General features: G+C 37.0%; 1 protein-coding gene across 2 annotated transcripts in view; it reads left to right on the top strand.

Moving 5' to 3' along the window:
- MYO16 (myosin XVI) overlaps nt 1-24,979 on the top strand; it is a 368,492-nt gene that overhangs the window by 244,828 nt on the left and 98,685 nt on the right. For both annotated transcript variants that reach the window (XM_071743005.1, XM_071742997.1), the window contains exons 17-22: nt 78-189; nt 3,740-3,857; nt 4,591-4,662; nt 5,353-5,494; nt 13,391-13,463; nt 24,462-24,614. In XM_071743005.1, coding sequence (XP_071599106.1) covers nt 78-189; nt 3,740-3,857; nt 4,591-4,662; nt 5,353-5,494; nt 13,391-13,463; nt 24,462-24,614 — 670 coding nt within the window. The remainder of the gene's footprint in view (nt 1-77; nt 190-3,739; nt 3,858-4,590; nt 4,663-5,352; nt 5,495-13,390; nt 13,464-24,461; nt 24,615-24,979) is intronic.

Below are 24,979 nucleotides of genomic sequence, written 5' to 3' on the forward strand. Positions count from 1 at the left end.
AGCTGGCTTTAAAACTCAAAGGTTTGATTGTGCACCAGCCTTTTAAATACTATATATGCTGTGTTTCCTCTGTGCAGGTATCTAAGCCAGACTGGACTGGAAGAGACGATGTTAACAGCCAACCCTCAAAACAGGGAGAAATTAGCTGTACTAAAACAAGCTTTAGGTGCTCTGGGATTCAATACCCTGGTAAGTTACACAAGCTTGTGTTATTTGTGGCTAAAATCAACATATTACTTAGTTAAAAGCAGGCCATAAGGAACCCTCACCAGTAGCCTTTTTGTGGGGAAAAAAAAGTGCCTTTCTGTTTCTTTTTTTTTTTGCTGGTTAAGACGTGGAAACAATATACGGTACTAGTTCTCTCCGGGGAAATTACTGTAATCACTTTTAATTAGACACAGCACCAACAATGTAAATCTTTTTCATTCTTAAAGACTCACAAAACAGCTTCAAGGTATAATGCTCCAAACAATTAAATTACATAGATAAAAAGAAATAACCAAATCCCATATGACAGAAACCTCATAAAACCCACAGGAATTTTTTCCTCTCCCTGATTATTTCCTTGTCCCTTTTAATTTATGTAACACACATTCCAAGTGCCTTTGCAAGCAGCACCTGAAAAGAAGTAAATACATACTTAGCCAGAAAAAATCAGAGCTGGGTAACTTCAAGAAGCTAGCTTGAAAAAAAAAACAAAAAAGCAGCATGAAGTTAGGTCTGGTAGTTGTATTTAATCCTATAAAGCTAACAAAGACAGAAGAGGACAGAGGTCTGGAGGAAAGAGGTGTGAGGGGCAATCAGAGGAAACGAGGGCTCAATTTAAGAACTCATGTAAGCTATGTAATTTCCTTCAGGATACTTGAAAGGAACCAGCTCCCCATATTTTCTACAGATGTATATGCTACCTAAGACAACTCTAACTGGGACATTTCTGCAAAACAAATACATAAGGAACATTAGTTCTAGAATTAGGTGAACATGTATTTACCTCTACATAATATTTAGCATTGTAAGAAAAGCAGAGGAAAAGTTTATGTGACAGTGTGCTAGATTATTATAAGAGGTGACAGGTGGCCAACACCTGTAAAAAAAGGGATCAAGGGCTATCTAAAAAATTGTGAGTTTACTGAAGTTGTTATTCAAGTATGAGGTAGACTTCTGTGGCAATGGTACATCATGTAGTTGTTTGGTATTCACAGTTAAGGTAGTAATAAATGTTCTTTGGTAACCTCTGCCACCTTTTAATAGAAAGAAAAGTGTTTATTTTTTTTTATATAAATATTCATGTGGTCTTGTACAAGACTGAACACATATAGCTATATTTGACAGAATTACTCCTTACTTTTAGTGGTTCAAACTCTGTACCTGTGGACTTCAGTAGCAAAATTTCCAGGCAGTTCTGCATTTAGCCCAGTGCTCATGGATGAGCGGATCTCTCTGGCTCTTTCATTAACCTTTATGTTCTGTTGATGAAGAGGTTCAGCCAACAAATAAATAATTGTATGCATAATGAATGAAATTTTAGAAGCCTGCAGAAGCAGTCTGAGAACACTTCACCTATAGTGTTCTTCCAGACCCAGCACTTGACTTTGCTCAGAGTTCTTGAAAGGAGTTATGTTGCCTCACAGAAAAGCATAAATTACCTTCAAGACTCATCTATATCCAGGAAGCATTAGAACTGAGTTGGCTAGGAATCTGGGAAGCTTCAGGCTACTGCAGGTTGGTCTCCTGTGCTGGAGGTTAGAGGAGTATATGTAGATAAAACATATCTCCTAAAATTTCTACCTCTTACTTCTGAGGTACATTGAGAGGTCTGTATGTATTATTCCTTGACTATTTAACTACAATTAATGATAAAGTTGATTATCTTTTTGAAGAACTGCATAAACATTCCTTAGCAGTCATCAATGGTGTCTGGAAAAGTATTTTACTGTTTATTAAAAAATTGTTTTAAAGTGGAGGGAACATGCATCTTAGGGGACAATAAGAAAGTTTTTGAGAATATGGGATGTGAGCTAAACCCAAGGCCTGACCAAAATCACCAGAATAAATAATTATCCCATCTTGCTCCAACTCAGTGTTTCACAGACATCCCCAAACGAGTTCTGGACAAACTAACAAGCAAGAAGTGTTTTGTTACACTGTGCCATTCCATCTTGCCTAAGAGGCCTTCCCAAGAAGCAGGGTATAGCACCCTAGCTTGCATGCCACATTAGTATGACATTTCTTCTCTTGTAAGACCTACCTTATTCAGACTTCACCTGTGCTGGTTTTTTTTAATCTCCAGCTTTGGTGCTGTGGAACAGAAAACTATACTCTTGCCCTATTTACATCTGTCTCATTCAGTATGAGATTTAATTTCTTGTCTTAAAATGTTGTTTAGAAAATCAAACGTACTTAAGCAGCACTTGAGGTATTGTAGTCTGTATCTCAGAAAGCCTGTAAGCTTTTTCTGATGTCCTCTGATGACAGATGGACATATTTCTTAGATAAAGGAACAAGAAAAAAAGCCTTTTTTTCTTTTTTTCACCTGTTGCTTTTGAGAACAGATGAAAAGTCACCCAAGCATGCTTTAAGTGTGTTCTGAATTCATTGTAGTCCATTGAGAATAAAGGATGTAATTTATGTGGTAAGTGCAACTTTTCAGTGTCACTTCTAATGTTTCATTAGAATCTGATTGCAAATATTAAAAAAACCAAAAAAAGCCAAGAATTATGAATTAGCTTTGCTGTGCATGATGCCACATAATGCTATAGTGAATATCAGGTTTTCTGCTTTACAAATTTGAAGGAGTACCATTTTTATATAATTAACCTTAAAAAACATTCAAAAAACAGTATTCTCCACATCTTGACATTTTTGGTTCGTATTTCATAGGGGTTTTTTTGTTGTTGTTTTGTTTTTGTTGGTTGATTTTGTCTTGGTTTTTTTGCTTGACTTTAAAATAATTTAAAAATAAACAACAAAGTCAGTTCTCATCTTACTGTGGTAAAAACAAGGCCAGGAAGATAAGGGTAAAAACCCGGTAAAAACCCGGCCTTGAAGATAAGGACTTCACATCCTTAGAGGTGTCAGAACATAGAATGCAACTATTGGGAAAGTCAAGTATGTGGGTCGGGGTGGTTACTTTTGTATCTTCTAGACCTTAAATACAGCTTTTGCAGCCTGGAGCTTGTTGTAATTTAGAACTGGATACTTAGTTTCTTAATACAGTCAGCTGAATTAAAAACAAACCTTTCTACTCCCAGGTAACAGATTTTGTCTTGATGGAAATTCTCTGTGCAGAAGATACATTTATTTCTTGCAGAATAAAGATACATTTATTTCTTGAAGAATAATATTACCAATAAGAATTATTAATAAGACTTCTCATTAGAAAATATTATTTAATAATATTAATTAATAAGTGTGTTGATACTATTAATATCGTTCAATAATATATTATAATTAATGATATTTCAGTATTTTTTTATTACTTTCTGAAAAACTTTCTTAACTCGGCAGCTAATGTGATTGACATTAAAACAAAAGAAAAGGAAAATATTATCTTGTTCTTTTCTATAGGGCAGTTTGGTTTCTAAATCCGAATCACCTGTTAATAGTTCACATACCTTTTGAACTGGCAAATGCCACCGATGCAAACCGAGATAATTTGTATTTTTATAAAGCATTGCCTTTCAGTGGTGTGCCAGGCAGATCTCTTCTTTCTCTTTAATTCTGCATAAAACCCGTGCAGGAGGTGGAGAACCTGTTTGTAATTCTCTCGGCGATTCTGCATCTTGGAGACATTCGCTTTACGGCTCTGACAGACGCTGAGACAGCATTCGTGTCAGACCTGCAGCAACTGGAACAAGGTCAGTAAGGTGTGACCTTGGAGTGTCACAAGCAGGGCACTTGCACTGATCCACCGACAGGTGGAAACACAGTTCCAGGGAGACAGGAAAAAGGACTTGTGAAAATTCCTGGGTTACTATGGGAAGACATTAACCAGTTGAATTGGATGTTTTAAAAAACTCCAGATTTTTGTGGGATGAAATAAAAGATTAGTATTGAAAACTGTCGAATTCAATGTCATATTTAATCATTTAATTTGCCAAAAGGGATTGTGCAGTGCACCGCGAGCAGGTTTGTTTTAAAACACTCTTGTTCTCCTTGTCAACAGCTGAACCATTTGCATTGAACTGAATTCCTTACATTCAAAATCCATGTCTTAAAAGGGTTTCTTGTTTTCATGCTTTGAAGTTTGCCCTCTTGGTCACTAACAAATCTCTTCAAAGTGGCTTATGGATGCAGAATGTCAATAAGTAGCATACCTTAACTCTAATATGAGAGAAAGTCTGCCAAGCCCTGGGGAAAGTCCTGAGTAACCTTCAAAGAGGAAAGTGAGCTGTTATGTAAACTACACATACATTCAAGCTTCACAAGGTGCTGATTATAGTAATCCAGTTTTGTGTGTTCATTAAATTTTCTTTAATGTGGGTTACTTCACTATTAAAAAAAAATAGCTTCTACATAAGAAAATCTGTTTTAAAAAATAAAACATGCAATAGAGCACAAGGCTTTCTTTAAATTCTCTTTTCATTTCAGTGGCAGGGATGCTGCAGGTTTCACCAGATGAGCTTGCTTCAGCCTTAACAACTGATGTTCAGTATTTTAAAGGTAATCTTTTCCAAGTTCACATTCTCTTAGATCAGAACATTTTCAGTATTTTGATTCTTCTGACTTGAGAATTTTAAAAGCAGATAATTCTTGTTTCTTTTTTCCTATATGATCTTGTGAATTTCTCTTTAAGGAATACATAGGTTTATCTGTCATGAAATAAGTCAGACTGAGACACTGAATTAGAAATGGCTTAGTAATATGGAGTAAAGGGGTTTCACAGTCTGATGCTGATGGATTCCTAACTTGATTAATCTTAAAGGATAAATCAAAAAAATGTTGGGGTTTTGGGGGGGTTTGTTGTTTTGTTGTTGTTGTTGTTGCTGGTTTTGTTGGGGTTTTTTTAGTTCGATTTTTCAAGGTAACCTATTAGATATTAATGCTAAGAACTAAGGTCAACAGGAATGTCCAAGGGTGGGGTTTGGGGAAAATTTCAGAAAAGTAAAATGCTAGTTCTGAGTGGTACACATGCCCTTTTCTATTGAAAAAAATACAAAGGTACAAAGCCAAACATCTTGTGAGTATTAATAATTGTCTTATCTTTCTCTGGAGGCTTCAGAGGAAAACTATCACCACACATATATTTGGCATAACAGAAGTAAAAAGGATGGAAGGACTTAATGTGACTAAAGTTACTTAAGTCAAGCTTTACAACATGTTTTCATCTCCATTTTCTGCTTTCTGTCCTAGGTGACATGATTGTACGGAGACACACAACAGAGATTGCAGAATTTTATCGGGATCTCTTGGCCAAATCTCTGTACGGTCGTTTATTTAGCTTTTTAGTGAACACAATCAACTGCTACCTTCAAAATCAAGATGAGACTGGCAGGTAGGATTGCCCTTCAGACTCTTAGGTGTGTCATTGTCTGTTCAGATCTACATCTATAAAAGAAATATAATTCCACCAGTTAAAGTGTTTTATGATAGCATGCAAGTGATGCTTGGATCTTTCAATCACTGGCCATTCCTTCAGCTGTTTCCTTATTAATGGTTTATTTATTTATTTGTGTAGGGGAACATGGCACTTTATGCAGGTGATTGGATTGGTGAGTTAGAATTAGTAGCCTCTTAAGAGTTGACAATAGAGAATAAGCTAAGTCATTCAACAAGCGAAAAGGTACTTGGTGTTTTTTCAGTGCAAACTATACTTGTTCTTTCTCCCACAAATTATAACCTTAGTACACAGTATTAAAATGGAAATTTTGTTCAAATACCTTCAAATCAATGTTTGAACTTAACCAAATTAAATGTTCTACGAATGTTCTGGGTGTTTCTGGGTTAATGTGTTAAATGTAATGCTTCTGCTATCCTGTGTGGCTTAAAAAAACAAAAAACAAAAAACAAAACCCAAAACTAACAAAAACAAATCCCCACAAAACTAATTAATGGGCTTCAATGGAGCAGCCAAGAAACAAGCAAAAACAAAACCATAGGAGACTAGCCCTGATTAGATGATCATATGCATGTGACTTAACCAAGGTTCAACATCTCACGTGCTTAAATGAGCTTTCCAGTGAACACTAAGTACAAGATTTCTTGGCTTTATTGATAAATGGAACTCTACAGACAACAGGTTTGGAACTTCCGGGAAAAAATAAGTATTTTTTCCTTTTATAAGAGAAGTATTTATCAAGTGCTGTCTCTTAGAGTTTGAAGATTTCACAATCTTATCTATTCGTAGACCAGGTAGTAACAAACCCCATTTGTCTTCTGTAGGCTTAACTAACAGAAAAATCTTCCATGCCTGAGTAACTCAGAGTTTTTTTCATGTAAATGCTTTCCTTCATTATATAGACCATCCAAGTGCCTTGCTTCCTTCTGGAGGCAAAGGGAAGGTTAGAGAGTAACATGGAGTGGTTTTACTCATCTGTTTCTGATCATACAACCCCTTAGAATTGCAGGCACTTGGACAGCCAAGTTAGAGCAAGTTTCCAATCCATGTCCATATTTGAAATAGTGTGTTTATAACAAGAAAAGACAGTGGCATGTGGTCACATTCAGTTCTTCCCCATTCATTCCTGGGACTTAGCTCAGTGCGTGTCTGTTACAGAGAGTAATCCAGCTCAGGTATTCCCAATTACAGTGAGCTCATTTGTAGTGGGTGTTGAGGTGGAAATCTACAATCAGTATATTTATTAAAATCATCTGAAATAATTTTTCAATGTGTAATTTTGCATATTTAAAAATTTACATTCTCTAAGACTAGGGGGTTGTGTATCTCTGCTGTTTCAGCAATGTAAATCTATAATTTCCAGGTATCATAGGACCTTCAAATAATGAAAGTTAAAGATGTTTATATATTGTTTATCTTGTAGTCCCCTTTTAGTGCCATCATACATTCTTTTACCTTGTGGAAATAATTCTGATTGGAAGTATTTCTACCTGTGTAGTAGCTTGGAGACTGTGTGGTGTTCTCAGTCCAAGCTAAAACAGGACAGCTGTTTGATTTTGTCAAGAATGAGGAATCTGCAACAGTTAAATATTATACCAATGCGTGAAAAAAGGAAGCTCTTAATTTAGGCTGGCCAAAGGAAGCCAACCAGCTCAGATATATTGGCAGTATTGACAAGACATATTCACTTTCAGCAATATGAACTTAACCTCAGTTCCCTTTCCAAAGCTGAGTGAAAATGAAGTTGACTCTCCTTCAACTGAATGAAACTTGAACTGTATGAAATTGCAATCAATTTCATACAATCATGGAATGGTTTGTCTAGAAAGGGACTTTAAAGATAATCTAGTTTCAAACCCCCTGTCGTGGGCAGGGACACCTCCCAGTGGACCATGTTGCTCAAAGCCCCATCCAACCTGGCCATCAACACTTCCAGGGAGGGAGCAGCCACAACTTCCCTGGGCAACCTGTGCACCACACAGCAAAGAATTTCTTCCTGATGTCTAACCTAAATCTCCCTTCTTGTCCTCTTCCTACATGCCCTTGTAAAAAGTACCTCCCCGGATTCCCTGTAGCCTCTTCAGGTACCAGAAAGCTGCTCTGAGGTCTCCCCAGAGCTATTTCTTCTCCAGACTGAACAACCCCAGCTCTCTCAGTCTTCTGATCATCTTTGTGGCCCTCCTCTGGACTCACTGCAACAGTGCCATGGCTGGAGGCCCCACAGCTGGACACAGTACCCCAGGCTGGGGTCTTAGCCATCTTAAGATAAGAAAATGCCTCCCCCCACACCCTTGCTTTTCTTTGTTCCATCTTGAAGTAGTAAATCAAAGTATAACAAGTTCAATTTGCAGGTTGGATTAGTGGTAGGCATTGCTTGAACCTGTGATTTTTGGATCAGATTTACTGTATTTACATCTGAGCAATTCTTTCAGTTAACAGCACTGTTTAGTGCAGTTTTAGTAAACTTCTGCTTAAGGATCAACCAAAGACATTAACTAAAGTGTCCAAATGGTGCTGGTACATTTCAGGAAAAACTTCTGGTCAGAAACTTCTACTTAGTACTTATCAGGTGGCGTGAAACACAGAATAAATTTTTTAACTCATCTCTCTCGTTTTGTTGAGAGGTAGCCTAACTGTACTTCCATCCCATTTCAAGCAATTTATCAAGCAATAAAATCAGATTAATTGGCTTAGTAATTCTAAGAGAAACATTTGATCATGGCATTTTTGAGGAAACTAGTTACTCGGGTTTCACTTTTATTGTGAAGTTACTTTATTTTGGTCATTGATTGATTTATATTCACCATGTAAAACCTTGAGGCTGGTTTCCAGCAAAGGTAAAAGTGATGCTTGCCAACAGATCTGAGGGAAGTGGGGACAGTTCTGTGAAAAACTGCAAATACTAATCTTTAGAGTTATTAAGGATAGAGGATGCCATATGTTGCCAGAATCCAGCAAATTCATCACTTTATAATACTATGCAATAAATAAAACACAAGAGTTTTAATGACAGTGCTAAGTGAGATAATACATCTTCAGAATTTTTCTCCTTTGTAAGAACTTTCTGATGCTTTGTCTAGTTAGAACTAAATTATAAACATGGGTTCTAGTTTGGACTGGTTGTAAGATACCTTTGAGATCTATTACTTTATTCATCTTGAAATCCCCAGTAATTCATTGAGGAGAAACTCTTTCTATGATTGGCCTCTAGGAAAGCTATAGGAGATTTATGTTTCAAAGGAAGTAAAGAATATTTCTCAATAGGTATTTTCTGAAAGCTTATGTATTCTATGTAATTTTATTCCCAGCAAATTTCAAATACTGCCAGAGAGCAGCAACATTTACTTGAACAAAGAAAAGCTCTCAGGAATCTCATTACAAACTTCTTAATACACATTATCTGTTTTATAGAATGTTCTAAAGTAGAAATCTTAGTTTTAGGAAAAAAAAAAAATCAGAGCTTAAACTGAAATATTTCTTTATCTTTTACTGAACTCAGTATAAGGGAGCTGGGAATGAAGGAAGGACAGGAAGAGAGGTCCTGTTCAGACCATGAACCCGCAACCTAATTGCACTTGTCTCTATATATGAAGTTAGGAAAATCTTTAAAACAGAAAAACAGTACAGATTTTCGTATACAGTATGGTTCATAGTATCATATTTTGAGATCCCCTTCAGTCTGGATCATTCCCAGTGTTCTATTAAACAAGACAACATCATTTTTGAAAGCAAAGAACAAACTTTGCTTTAAAGAGCTGGGGAAGAGTTTGAGCTGCTGATGAGATGGCTATAGATCTTCAGTCTTGTAGCAAAAATATTTCTCCCTTCCTACCATACCTGCCAAATCACTCAAAGAAATGTTTGTCAGATACAGAGACAGTGTTTCTTTCCATTTTGTCCCATCACTGTCTCTATCTGTACCACTCACACCTGAGTAAGGTAATATTAAAAGAAAAATGATAGTCATTGAGCAAGATGACTGACAAATGTGGTGATGACACCAAGTCTCAGCAAAAATCTTGGAATCTTAAAAACAATCTCAGAAAAATCTCTTTCCAGAATCTCAAAATCTAGTTTGTATTAATAATTGTTTGAGATGAAGAGCATATCTGACTTGGATTATTAATCCTATTTCCTTCAAGAACTGTATTTATGACCCACATGTGTAATCTGTCCCTGTGGGAGTACTGAAGTAGGATTCTGAGTGTCCTCATTCAAAGGCTAGATTATATACTCCATCTAATCCTATAAATATTTCCTCATTAATCAGTATCAGTTTATTCCCACCAGCCATAAGCCAACTGGCATCCTTCCTGGTTACTGGCAGAAGTTGGAGGAAGAGCAAGAAACATTATTTCTGGGGCAGATGAAAATGCACGTTAGATCATCCTGCCTCAATAAATTCACCTCACTCCTTTATGTAGGTAGATTGCAAAAAATTTACAGTGGGAATGAACCCTATAGATTTCAGAGCTGAAGACCTTTTTCTGGGATGAAAAATAAGTGATCAAGTAACACCCTGTGAGTTTGTCTGAAGCATTGGGTCAGAAGTACTTTAAAGGGAATTCTGTTCACCTTGCCAGGAATGGCAAACAGGTCAAGAGGATCTCTTGGTGAATGGCAAGACCATCAGACCAATATAGATCATCAGACATTATGTCTGGTGTATGTTTTGGTTTTAGGAGTTGCCAAAAGTTTTTACATAGTTTCTTTATAGTGCAGTTGTTAAGTGTATAAGATCAAAAGGTATTTCTAGGACATCCTTACAGAGATGTCATTCCGAGAAAAATGGAGAAACTAAAACTATAGCTGTTTTGTTTATACATAGGAAATATTGAATATCTGAAACATAATAAGGAAAAGTGTCAGTCATGCTTAGTAACCGTAAAAGAATAAAGTAAAATAAGGGGATTTTTCAGAACAAAATGCTCTTTTCTAATATTTGTTCCTTTAGACACTGGTGACATGTCCTTTCATTTATAAGCATGGGATCACTCATGCTTTATTTTGCCTTAGGGATCTCTGCTACGATTAATTTAAGGAAAGTAATTTTGCTGCAAATAATATGGTTGACAGCTAGACAAGAAAAACATATATGGACACTTCTCCTGAGTCTGAGAAGAAAAGTATTATAAACCAGAGGAAGACAACCAGAAGAAAACAAAGTAAAGTAGTTTGTAGCCACATATGAAAAAAACACTTAATTTTTATGTAGTGCTCTTTGTAGCTATTTAATTTTCAAAATCTGGGCACTATTTTAAAGCAGTGAATTGCTATCACAGTTGGTAAGGTTTTGCAAATAAATGCCACAATGTAGTAACAAAATGTTGCTGTTGCAGAGGTTACAGAGCCTTGTTCTGATGTACTTGCCCGCTAGGCAAGATATTAATTATGTAAAATCTTCAGCTCTTTTCATGTGATGTCTGCATCTTCTAATACTAGAAAGCCAAGATTAGCAGGTGGAGTTCACAAAAAAAACCTGGATGGATATGTTTCCCTGCAAACAACAGCATGCAACTCCAGCAGATCAAGATATTTTTGAAAATGCCACAGTTTTGTTAAGAAATGTTATTTGAGGTAGTCAATAGGCTGGCTTCTAAGGCTTTTACCTGCAGTTTTAGAAACTAGGGCCACGTTCCTGTTTTGCCTGATTTGCAATAATTCTTGAGGTCAGCTTGTTTAGGACTTTTCTGTATGCAAAGTTATATATTCCTTTAGAAAAAATAAAAGAAACTAATTTGACAAAATAAGTCATGGTACTCAACTGGTATGTAAGCAATCCCGCCTCAAATCCATTTACTGAAGCAGACAGAAAAGGGTAAGTTGTTCCATCCATGTTAACTAGCTCTTAAGAAGTGTGAAATGCAATATTTCAGCAGCTTTTCAATATTACAAAGCAGTTCATATTTTGCCTTTCCATAAGGAAGGCTGTAGATAAATGATGAAATAATTAAAAAAGTGAAAACTTAGTAAGTATTCTGAAATCCCAACGTGCTTTTTCCCCCCTAAATCTTATATCAATAACATAATAATTCTGGCTTTCCAATATAAGTCTAAGGTAGTTTGTTTTCAGAAAGTCTTACTCTTCTTGGATGGGCTGGATTCTTGCAAACTCAGTGTGACAAGGAATTTGTACCCATCTTTAATCACTTGAGAAACGAGGCTTACATTTTAAAATACAATTCAAATTGTACTCATTGCTAGAGAGGGAGGTGGTGATATATCCTTATGCTTCTTGTAGAAATTCCCTTGGAGCCCAATCGACCTCACTATAACCTCTCCTGCCCAACAAAGCCATTCTAGACTGGATTTATTATGCAACTCTCAGTGTCTGACATTTACGCACATAACCAGTCTTGTGACCATCAGTAATGCACTGAACTAGTGTGCCTTAGAATAGCAGACAAACTTCTTGGATATAATTTTTGATGAAGGCTCTGCTCTGCCTCAGGCTTGTCCCTGAGAATTGTTTCTCCTAGCTTGTTTTGTATTACTAAATCATTTAATGCTTTTACTCTTTTTGTTTGTTATATGGGAATTTATTTTCAGAGCTGGATTCTTGCCTAATTAGATGGTAGTGTTTACTAGAACTGTACTAAAGTACTTCAAGGGTGGATCACCTTTTTCTCCTTCTCATCTGTATCCTGATGTACAGATAGACCCAGGGGAAATGTGGAAGGAAAATCTGGAAGGAAAAGCAGATTTCAGACACAGCAGGCTGCAATATTATTTGTATGCATATAGCCCCATACATTTACAAATTATGTTGGCAAAGAGAAAGGAAAACTCATCTGCTTTAGAAAGTGGCCTCCTTCTTTCTCAAGAAGCTGAATAATTTTTCCTTTACTGATTTCTTCTGTTCCAGAGAGACATTGGCTAAAGTGCAAAGTCTTTCACCCTGCTGGCAGATCATTTCATTCTGGAGAAAGTCCCACTGCATGCAGACATTCAAATTGCAACATTTTTTCCCCCTTTCTCTTATTATTTTTCTTTTTTCTTTTTTCTTTTTTTAACATAACCCCCTTCCCATGTTCTCTGCCAAATGAGACTGTGAAGAAAACAGAGTTCTCAAACCCTTCCAACCTACAGTCACTTAATCCCAAGGCACTATGGATAACACTTCTGTCCCTTTCCCAGTTCTCCTGTCCATATCATTGGTGACTGCTGTGCCCTAAACTTTCCACTGGGCTAAAATAAAAGCTCTTCCCTGAATGCAAGCAGTGGCACATGAAAAATGAGATGCACTGCCAAGTATTCATTTATATATACAAAATCATCTGTGTTCTTCACGTCCAAATCCTGACTGTTCTTTCCCCTGAGAAATGGAACCTCTTGTACAGCCTGAGCTTGCAGCTTGTACTTGATGCTGGCACAGAGAAGACTTTGGCTTCAAAGGTTTCCCTTGAAGAACATTGGTAGCAACAGTTCTGACTGTCAAAGAATTATAAACTGGAAGGGGTAACTGAGTGCAGCTAAGCAATTTTGAAGCTTCCCTTACATGGCTGTCTCTCATCTGATAGAATGAGTTCTATACTTTCAGAAACTGGCCTTTAGAAATTCTAAGATATTTTCCTTCTCTAGCAAATTCAGGTTTTTAAGTGGCTGCTAAAACAATCTTTAACCCTGGTTGTTGGTTTTTTTATTTATATTCTATATATTAGGTTGGTGAGTAGAATTTTGATTCTGTTGTATACATGTTCTGCTTGTGTATTTCATACTCTGTTTTTGATATACAGCCTGCTTGCATCCTAGAACATAAATACTTCTGTTGGAAACAACAGAAATATTATTAATGTGATTGAATTCTTATTATCTGTAATTTTTTTTTTCCAGTGACCAGGTATTTGAAATTGGAATACTGGATATTTTTGGATTTGAAGAATTTCAAAAGAATACTTTTGAACAGGTAAATGTCTATGTTTTGCTGAATTTAATGTAACTGTTCATGTTAATTCTTATATTAAGGCTTAGGGTTTTAGCCCAAACAAGTGTTTTGATCAGAATATAAACACACATTGAGGCAAAAATTTGTTCTTAAAATATTTTTTCCCGTTCTGCCTTTATGGGTGTGAATTAAAACCCTGGCCTTGTATAGTTATTCATAATTTTAAAAGAATCTAGTAAACATCTATTATAATGATTTGGAAGAGGGGTAGTACTGCACACTGCACTAAAAGATAATCTGAGCAGATCTTAGCACCATCTATTTTCATGACTGGGGAAGTCATCAATGGGCAATGAATAGGAGGACAATACACTGGATTGCAAGAAAGATCAAAATGCCTTCAGATGCTTTCAAGAAAAAAATAGAATGATGCTACATTATATTAAGTGCCATTTCTGGCAGATTCACCTCTACACAACATAAAACTCACAATGTTTTATACAACATGGCTAATTTTTTTAAAAAATTAATTATATCCATGGGAAATAAATTAAACTTTAGCTCACTGAATGCTTAAAAATCCATTTAAATATCAAACTTTTTTTTGAAAATTATGCAACTCTGCCCAATTTCAACATTAGTCTCTGAATACTAAAGCTCTTATGAATTACATATTTCAGAAAGCATTAACAACTCTACACAGGACTTTGAAAGAGATGTCTAAGTTATTGTTCAGTTGTTCATTCATTCTGTAATGCAGCAAAAGAAAATCAAAGCACAGAACAGAAAATCAAAGCATAGAAAGAACAGGGATGGCATCAACAACAAAGGACCTGTTATCATTTGAAATCAGAATTTGCCCCTTCATCCCAGTGAGTCCATTGTCTTATGGATCAGATTTCTCTTTGTAGTGAAATAGAAGTAACAGAGCCACATAGGTTCAGTTTGTATAGCATGTTTACATCACTACCCAATTCCAAATGTTTCAAAGTACAAATAGAAGGAACTTACCTCCACCTTCCAAAGAACATGTAAGAATGACATAAAACATATTCCAGCTTGTCTGTCACAAAACTCTTTTTGCTCTTAGAGTTCTGCCTTGCTTGAATGCTTGCTGGATTAAGGACTATTGATGTGTGCCAATATTCACAGTCATTTACTCAATGTGAATGACTGATTTGAAGAAAAATATCAAGTGAAAAATAAAAAATATTTTAACAGACTGAATATATGCAAAAAGAATAATCCATAAAATATACCGAGTAATAAAGATAAATTATTCTATGCATTTTAAATATGTCTCAAAAGAGAGGCCTGCATCATGGGACTTACTGGTTATTTAATCTTTTGAATCTGTTCGTCATTGGTTTTTTGTCATAAAACTCCTGTAAGTTCTGTAACTGACAAGAAATACTCTGAATTCCAATCTCTGGGTTAAGTAATTTTCTACTTGGTGACTGTAGAGAACGCTTGAAGAGAAAATATGAGTAAAGCTAAGAAAAATGAGTAAAAAGCAATTCATTTATTATTTCTGCATAGCAAACGTCACAGAATCATGGAATTGTCATGATTGGAAAAGGCCTCTAAGATGACTGTGTCCAACTGCCAATATGCCCCCCAGTAAAACAAAATGAAGACCTAATTTGGTCTAAAAATATAGACCAAAATTATATATATATTTAAATCTGTTATCATGGCCACTACAGCATGTCCTGAAATGCTTCATCTACATGGTTTTTAGATACCTTCATGGATGGTGACTCCACCACCTCCTCAGGCAGCCCCTTCCAGTGCCTGGCTGACTACATAAGAATTTCAAAGTCAACTTTGCATTTGTATTTTATTTTTCCTAAATAAATATATTTCAAGAGGCATTTACTGTCCCCTCCACCTGAACTGAATGCATTTTGTTCAGTAACACTGAGTAATACTCTAAGTCATTGCCTCAAAAACTACTGGACTGCATTTCTGAAAAGACAGAACAGAGGTGAGGGCATTACAGAGTTCATTTTTATATGAGCTCACTAATGGGATTAACACATCTGATTCCTGAAGTGATAGGCTGCAGTATCAACTAATAGAAGCAGTTTGTATCTCCACAGGGCACAGTGTAGTCATGCAGACAGACTGAAACCATCCTGCACTCAAAACCTCAAGCTGTCTGACAGTCAAGCCTCCTTCAGTGTTCTGCCTGGGCTCCTTAACCCTGCTGATCAGCAGGCTTAGAATCATAGAATCATAGAATCATAGAATTGGCTGGGTTGGAAGGGACCTCAGAGATCATCAAGTCCAACCCTTCATCCACTACTGCTGGGGTTACCAGGCCATGGCACTGAGTGCCACATCCAGTCTCTTTTTAAATATCTCCAGGGATGGAGAATCCACCACTTCCCTGGGCAGCCCATTCCAATGCCTGGTCACCCTCTCGGTAAAGAAATTCTTTCTAATGTCCAACCTAAATCTCCCCCGGCACAACTTGAGACCGTGCCCTCTTGTCTTGCTGAGGGTTGCCTGGGAAAAGAGACCAACCCCCCCCTGGCTACCCCCTCCTTTCAGGGAGTTGTAGAGAGTGATGAGGTCTCCCCTGAGCCTCCTCTTCTCCAGGCTGAACAGCCCCAGCTCCCTCAGCCTCTCCTCATAGGATCTGTGCTCGAGTCCCTTCACCAGCCTGGTTGCCCTCCTTTGGACCTGCTCCAGGACCTCGATATCCTTCCTGAACTGAGGGGCCCAGAACTGGACACAGTACTCAAGGTGTGGCCTCACCAGGGCTGAGTACAGGGGCAGAATCACTTCCCTGGACCTGCTGGCCACGCTGTTCCTGATACAGGCCAGGATGCCATTGGCCTTCTTGGCTACCTGGGCACACTGCTGGCTCATGTTCAGCTTCCTGTCAATCCAGACTCCCAGGTCCCTTTCTGCCTGGCTGCTCTCAGCCACTCTGTCCCCAGCCTGTAGCGCTGCATGGGGTTGTTGTGGCCAAAGTGCAGGACCCGGCTTGTTAGCTGAGATAGGCTCCTCCTGCAAAACTCACTGCATCTTGTCTGCAAGCATGCCCAGTGTCAAAGCCTGTGCTTCCAGAACATTAACATTGAATGTTATGGCCAAACAGGGGAGGAGCCATAAAAATTACTTTTTCGTCACATTTAGGTGGAATGTATTTTAAAGACGGCATTACAAAAGTAGCATAGGAAAGTGAACCTTTTGTTAGAAATTACTGTAAGACAAGACATTCTTTGTGCTACCAGTTTGCTTGCTTTCTTGAAAAAAAAAGAAAGTTTCCAACTGTTTCCAAGATTAAAACCTGATTGCCCAAACCTGTGGACTTTTTGAGCAACTGCATGAATCCTTCCGGTGCTTAAAATCAGGTCAGTTGATTGACAATTTAATATCATAATTAAGAGAGCATTATGATACTAAATCACATGTCTATTGAAGCAATTAATTTTAATAGGTTGCATTTGAAGACAGTTCAGGATGAGAGAGCTGGATAAACCTGGTAGAATAACTTGTTCACTCCAGTGAGTGCGTTGGAACGACAAGGCATTCAAATATTAAAATGTCAAAGGCAAACAAAGAATTGGTCTAGGAATGGTTCATGAACAATGCATGGGACAATAGATGTCAAAGAACTAGAAAAGTAAGGTTAATTATGTTTACACCAAGAATCTGGTACCTTTTGCAAGGCAAAATGATGTGACTGACAGCTTGCAAGGGGAAAAGTTTTTATAGACAATTGCAAAGATGACAGTAGAAGTTAAAAACAGTATTTATTCAGTGTTCATCTTTCCTTGTACTTAGTGAGCATCAGTAAACCTTCAGCCTTCGTTTTATAGAACGTGTGTGTGTTGCATTCTATTTATAAGAGCAAAAATAGGACATGTAGTTCTAAAACAGCAGTAAAATAATGTATGGAATAAAAGAAAGTGAGGGGAGTTGTGATTTTTTAGTGTGAAATTTAAAAACCAAAAGTTAGGGAGCAGTGTTTTTAGAAGCCACAGTCTGAGAGTTATTGATCAATAAAGACTGAAAGCCTCTGAATTACCAGGGCTCAGCGAGTTACTGTTCATCAACTGAGCAATAGTAAATTACTACAGCAGTACTTCTAGCTCACCCCAATTACTATTTACACTCACTTGTTAGCAGTGATCATTAGCCTGGGAACAGCATTTTCCTAGAGAGGCTGCATACCTGCTGTGCCAGAACACCTTTGTATACAGCCACCCTGCCATATAGTCAGTGAACACACATTTCTCTGTCCTATTCTATACAGAAATGGCCTTTAATTTCATTTCAGGAAATATGAAAAAATGGCTGTGTCATTTTTCAGTGTTAATTTCAGATATTTTCTTAGGTTTCCTTGTTTGAGAGGGACTGTATTTCTTTACGTTTTAATCTTCACTGTAAAAGCAGAAAATGTCTGTTTCTCTTCTGGTAGAGTTTAGAACTAGGTTAGATCATACTCAAGGTTCCTTCACAGCTCAACTCCAAAGAGTGCATTCAAGGAATGCTGTTATCTTCTTTATACCTTTACCCTAATATATTCTTTGACCACAAGAGCATGCAACACAAACTGAAAGACCACAAGCAGCAAACAGCAGAGAAGCTTAATGAAGTTGCCTGTACTATTTTCCGCATATTGTTTCTAAGAAAACTGCATTTTAGCAGAAGAATAAAACCCTAGAGTAACAAGAGGGGCTTTTCTTACCCCTGCAGAAAGCCAGGACTTTCTACAGAAAGGATGTCTGTTGTAGTGGAAACATCGTAAAGAGCAAAACTGCAGCTAAATAAAATGGTCTCCAGTAGTCTTTTCTCTCTGATGTCTAATTGAAGCAGTAAACTGAAGAAATATTTACCTCTTGCTGATAACATGTTTAGCTCTTGCTTGGTATTTTGTCTCTGTAGACCTCTTAAGTTTTGCAGAGAAAAGCATATGAATGTATCCTCCTTTACATGGGAAATAGAAGTGATTTATCTGAATTAGGACTGCAGGTCACAGGAACAGTCAAGTGTCTCTTCACTCCTTCAGCTCTATACCCATTAAATAATGTCTGCATTATCTGTGAGGTGCAGTGGAGCTCTGGGAGAGGCACAGCTCCCCTGGCAGCTCCCTGCAGCACTTCTGTGACAGGAGCCGGCTGGCTCCCAGAGGGCAGAACATTCCCTGCCCCACTCAGGACTTCACAGTCACTATGGTGAAGCAAAAAAGCTTGTACATCCCAGCCATTTTCACAGAAATTTTCACCTATTTTTATGACTAGATTTGAGAGGTTTTGACTTCTCAGCTTGTTATCCCTTTGGTTAACCCTGCTGAGACTGTTTAATTTTTCATGTGAGCTTTCCTAGACAAAACAGACATAAAAATATTTTTTGTTATAGCTCATTGCCTCAGCCATGAGACCTCTTCTAGCTATCCAAATGTAAGTTCATGTTGCCTATTTTGTAGTCAGATTAATAGATTTAAGCTACATAATGTTTCTGCAGTCACTGTACTCCCTGGGATAGCAGATGGGAGGTTACACAAATTATTATCTGCATTCTGATAGTCTGAAGAAACATTCCAATATTTTATTTTATGCAGAAGAAATCAGCCAACTTTGATACTGCCAGTCCAGGGGGTAGACAGATGGTCCTGCTTGCCTCTGTACTAGCCTAAGGAATAGATGGCTGCTGGTGGACACTGAGCCTTGAGCTCTTTGAACATGTCCAGAGGAGAGCCACTAAAATGATCAGAGGGTAGGAGCACCTCCCCTATGAAGACAGGCTGAAGCAGTTGTTTTTTTTCAGCCTAGAGAAGGCTCCAAAATGACCTTATAGTGACTTTCCAGTATCTAAAGAGGGCCTACAAAAAAAGCTGGGATAGGGCTTTTTACATGGGTGTGTAGCAAGAGGACAAGGGGCAATGGTTTCAAATTTGAAGAGGGGAGATTTAGCCTAGACATTAGGAAGAAATTCTTTCCCATGAGGAAACAATTTGGAAGTGTTCCAGGCCAGGTTGGATGGGGCTCTGAGCAACCTGGTCTAGTGGGGGTATCCCATGCAGGGGGTTGGAGCTACATGAACTTTAAGGTCCCTCCCAACTCTGGCTATTCTATGATTTTATGATATAATTCTATGACTTAAATGCTGCTGACTGTAGCTTTAATGGCCTATTCTCTGCCTTCAGGGGCCTGATTATGCTGTGTTTTAATTTGTTGCTTGACCCAGTTCCTGTGGATCTTACAGTCTGTATTTCTTTTGTCTTAGTGTACTCCTACCCCCTCCCAGTCTCTTTGGTCTTTATTCCACTCTGAACACATTTTTTTCAGTGTTCCAGTCAGGGACCAGTGCTACTAGTTTTAAGGTTGGCTTATCATGTACCTGACATTAAAATATTTATCTTTTTTCTTTATTCTTTTATGATAAAGGCTTTGTGGGCAGAAATAAAATCGTTGATGCTGGTATTCCCGATAGATTCAATTTGTGCTTGATTGTTGAATGGTCATCAGTATGAGTAAAAAAATAACTTGGAACTATTTCAATATCTTGAATTCCAAATTCTTTCAGGGAAAGTCTGTTGTTACCATGTTTGTTTGCTTGTTTGTTTAATAACTATATTTTCAAGTTCATGTGGGGATTATTCTACTTAGTATTGAAATCTCTACATTAATAAATAAATAAATACATATGTGGAAATGTGTGGGTAATAGGTACAAGAGGGATACTTCTGGGAAATAAGTGTTAGTGGTTGTCAGTCTTAGGTTTGAAACTATTTTCTCAGTCCAGCCTCAAAAATAGAAGATGATTCTGCCTTCCACTGCCTTAGAATTACATGTTTTTTTTAGAAATGCTACAACACAACCTTGCAAATTAAACTTGGCATTGTAGCTTCATCATTTTGACTTATAGATGTGTTTGACTTTGTAGATGTGTTTATATGAGAACTGAAAGCTTTACTCCATGTTCTGGTACACATCCCTTGAGATCTCAATTTTTTAGTCATAGGTGCCTTTCTATCTTTGGAGTACAATACAGTTTTGATCTGCTACCTGAATTTGAATATGGAGCATACTTAATAGTACTAACAGGTCAAATGCTCATCACACTGTTAAATGTGATGAGTATTTACTGCTTTTACCAAATGCCACTTCATTCTTTTTCCAGCTGCTACAATTTGGCTGACACTGTGAGTTCTCTGTTTAAATACTTGAACAAAATACTTTTTTTCTTCTAATAATATTCTAGAAGTAATTTTTAATGAAGACTTAGGACAGATGACGTTTGTTTTCACTGAGACATCATGGTGAGTTAGGATTGGAGAGGAAGACAGATAGAGTCAGATTTTTTACAGAAGAAGCATACAGTGGAGCCAAGAAGAGCCATGTAAAGAACAGTTTAACAATGTTTCATTACAAAAGTGTCATATATAATGTTGAGTAATTCTGCAAGATAAAACGAATGTACAGTGCTAAAAAGTATTCCCACAACTTTTGTTTTCCGTAAAAATTTAATTGCTTTCTTTTATTTCTACTGTGTTTCCATCTAGTTTTAGTGAATGCAATAAAATACATATTTTTAAAAATGTAGTCTTCTGCTCTTTCTGTATCTTTGGCCCAAAAAATGTCATTGTTTAATATAATACTCTATATGACATGTAACAAAATAAGTTGGGTTAGCAAAGATAGTTTAGTTCATTTTAATCTGATTTTTACATTTCAGCTTCTTTAATTAATAATTATGTCAGCCTGTGTCAGGCTTTTAATTTAGAAACATTCATTTTATTACCTTGCCCTGTCAGGCTTCAAAATGCAGAAAGATATTATCAGAATATCCTGCTTTTCAGCAGTCCCTGGCTGGTCTCCTGGGTCGGTTCCTCACAACCACTCCCAGGGAGAGCAGCTTTGGAGCAGCTCACAGTTTACATAAGTTCTTGAGCTTTCTTTTTGGTCTAGTGTGAAGAACCTCACTGTCATTATGGCAAAATAAAATTAAAAAAAAAAAAGAATCAGATTGCTATTAAACTATTTATTTGGCAAAAAAAACACACCAGTGTTTGCCATAATATTCCGATCAGTAGAATTTATAAATGTCTTTCATTTTTCTTCTTACCAGCCCAGTTTGTGTTATATATGAATAGTTTAACAAAACTTTATGCTTTTTACTTTTGGCAGTTAAAACCAATGCTATTTTTCAGATATTTTTAAGATATGAAGCCTTTTCCTTTAGCTTTAATTCTGTAGTTTAATAATTTTGCTGCAAAGTCATTAATTGTTTTGATGTATTTTAGGAGATAGGCATATAATATAAACTTGAATTTATAGTGGTTTTGCCAACTTTTCTTATGACAAATATCACCTCTGAAAGTTAAACAACATGGTTCTCTAAATAACTCCTTCTCCAGTAAAGATATACAACAGTATGCATCATTTTAAGGTTTTACATATCCTGAGAGGAATAAGCTTGTAAGGTAATGGTTGCCTTCTAAAATAATGTTAAGAAATTTTTGAAGAGCCTTTGTAATTAGAACTGGAATTCAAAAAGTGATCAGTAAAGTGTATTTTGCCTGCCACAAAATTAAAAAAAGCTGTCTTTTTCCATAAAATAAGTAAATAGTGTTAAAAAATAACAGCCTGAATCTTTAGAAATTGCACTCTTAAAAAATAGTTGAGGCTGTCTTTTGTCTGCTGTCATTTATTGTTAAAAACAGTTAATAACAGACATTTGGTAATAAAATGGGGTTTTGCTTTATTTCTTCTTATGATTTTTTACACTGGTCTATTTCATTGCCTAGAAAGTGCAAGTTGACAATACTACCATGAGGTGTTAATGAAAAATTCATGCAATATTACACATTACTTGGGTTCTTTTCCTTCATCTGGATGTTAAGCTGTGTATTTTTAGGCCTGATCTAAATATTTTATATTTTTTTAATATGACTTGCTGGTGGAATTGCTTTTACACATGTTATTCGTGGAAGATATATTTTATGGCCAAAAAAAGATGTGACCAGTTTAGTCTGAAAAGAGACTTCAGGCAAGGATTCCTTGTGTAACTCGTCATAGAAAGGGTTTTTCCACTCTTTCAGAGTTTCTGTTTTCTTAATTTCTTAGTGATAGTAACATTAGAGGAAATTTTAGAATTTTTCACTAAAATTTCCTTTTTAATATAAATAAACCAGTAGTAAAAAGTGTTCCACAAAATTTTTAAATATTTATATTTTTTTGCAGATGTTTAACTTTGAATAGAGTAGAGAAAGTCCGCAAAAAAGCTGATACAACTCCCACTCATTCTTAGTTGAAAATCAGATTGCTATTAAACTATTTATTTGGCAAAAGTGGTACTACCTCTCATAAGGCAATCAAAGAAAATATTTGAGAGGCTTTTATATTAGTTTATAGAATCATCGGGTGGTTTTGTCCAACAAGACCTTAAAGATCTATATGATCCCTGGCTTCTCAGACAACTTCTTTGCACTCCTCCCAGGATACTTGTCCTTTTTTCCACCCTTTGTCGACATCTTCCACCCTTCTTTTTACATCTAAGTGTGTCCAGGAGTTCCTTGTTCATCAACGCAGGCCTCCTGGAATTCTTACCTGCCTTCCTTTTTGTTAGGACACATTGCTCCTGGCCTTGGAGGGGGTGATCCTTGAATCTTTATCAGCTTTCTCAGGCTCCTTTCCGCTCTATAGTTTAATCCCATGGGATCCTACCACAAAGATCCCTGAAAAGGCTGAAGTCTGCTCTCCTGAAGTCCAGGGTAGTGAGCTTGCTTCACACCCTCCTTGTTGCCCTAAGGATCCTGAATTTAACCAGCTCATGGTCACGAGAGCCATGGCTGCCCTTAAGTTTCCCATTGTCCACCATTCCATCCTGTTGATGAGAACAAGATCCAGCATAGCACTTTTTCTCACTGCTTCTTGTCAGCAAGGTAAGAGGGCATGGTCTCAAGTTGTGCTGGGGGAGGTTTAGGTTGGACATTAGAAAGAATTCCTTTACTGAGAGGGTGATCAGACATTGGAATGGGCTGCCCAGGGAAGTGGTGGATTCTCCATCCCTGGAGATATTTAAAAGGAGACTGGATGTGGCACTCAGTGCCATGGTCTGGTAACTGCAGCGGTAGTGGATCAAGGGTTGGACTTGATGATCTCTGAGGTCTCTTCCAACCCAACCAATTCTATGATTCTATGATTCTATGATTCTATGATTCTATGATTCTATGATTCTATGATTCTATGATTCTTCTATAACTTGGAGAAAACATCAGCCCTGCAGGCATGCACAGATCTCTGACTCTTCATATCTGCTCCCCAACTCCTTCGTGTTTCTTTCCCATGTTCATCTGTCCAGACTTTAGACTTTTCTATTGAAGACCATTTTCTTGCCAACCTTTCCTTATAATATCAATAAAATTGAGAGAAGCATTGAGTTAAATGTCCCTACATGTCTTATAACATATATTTAGGTAAAATGCAATGAGTTCTTCAGAGACAGTTTTAGACTTAAATGACATTATATGATGACACAGAGTTTGAATGTCTTTCGTTGAACTCACTGCACAGTCGGGATCTTAACCAAACAAGTTGGTTTTTTTTCGTTTGTTTGTTTGTTGTTTTGGTTTGGTTTGTGGGTTTTTTTTGGGGGGGGGAGTGTTTGTTATTGGTTTTGGTTTGTTTTTTTTTTTCTAAAAGCACATTGCATCTGTGCAATATATTCTTCCTGAATATAAACTGAAAAATATTGTGTAGCAATTTATAGGTGGAGTTACTTCAACCAATGGAATTAGTGTAAACGTGCATTATATTTGTCTTATGTGGAATTCACACTGAATTCCTGTGCAGGCAGAAAACTCTTTATTCTCAGTTGAGTACTAATAGCTGTTAAAATGTAAATTCCCTGAGGGTCTTGCTAACCTATGGTCTACTGAGAGATAGCATGTTGTGGATTGACATCTCATCAAGTTCAATATTAGGCGTGGAGTAAAATCTGCATCAATGAATTATGCAATAAACCTCTAATGCTCATTTTTTCTTGGTTTTACAATAGCTGTGTGTCAACATGACCAATGAGAAGATACACCAATACATCAATGAAGTGCTTTTCCTACAAGAGCAAGCAGAATGTGTACAAGAGGGTGTTACCATGGAAACGGTGTATTCTCCTGGTAACCATACTGCAGCCTTGGATTTTTTCTTTCAGGTAGTTTTCCCATTCATTTTATGCCATGTATATTTATACACAGCCTCTGCATGCTACACTCATACAAACCTTTGCCTGCATTTTCTGATTTACGAAAGTGTAGAGAAGATTATGGGTCCAAAGACACCACAGAGAGAAGTGTCATAACTGCCCTCACACAGGGAGGGCCAACAGAGATTTGTAACAGTCCAGGCTCGAGGAAGATATTACAGAAACTCCTTGCCTGTTATGATTCATGTGCAGTGTCTTATATCATGCCACATCCTAAATGTAGCTGTAGGACTGAAAAGTCTCTGTAAGCCTGACAGTTTCTTTTATGCCTAGAACTAGTTTCTGGAGTATAACTTCTAAGAAGGAAGTAGCCT

This window comes from Heliangelus exortis, chromosome 1 (genome assembly GCF_036169615.1).
Source record: "Heliangelus exortis chromosome 1, bHelExo1.hap1, whole genome shotgun sequence".
Taxonomy (NCBI): Eukaryota; Metazoa; Chordata; class Aves; order Apodiformes; family Trochilidae; genus Heliangelus; species Heliangelus exortis.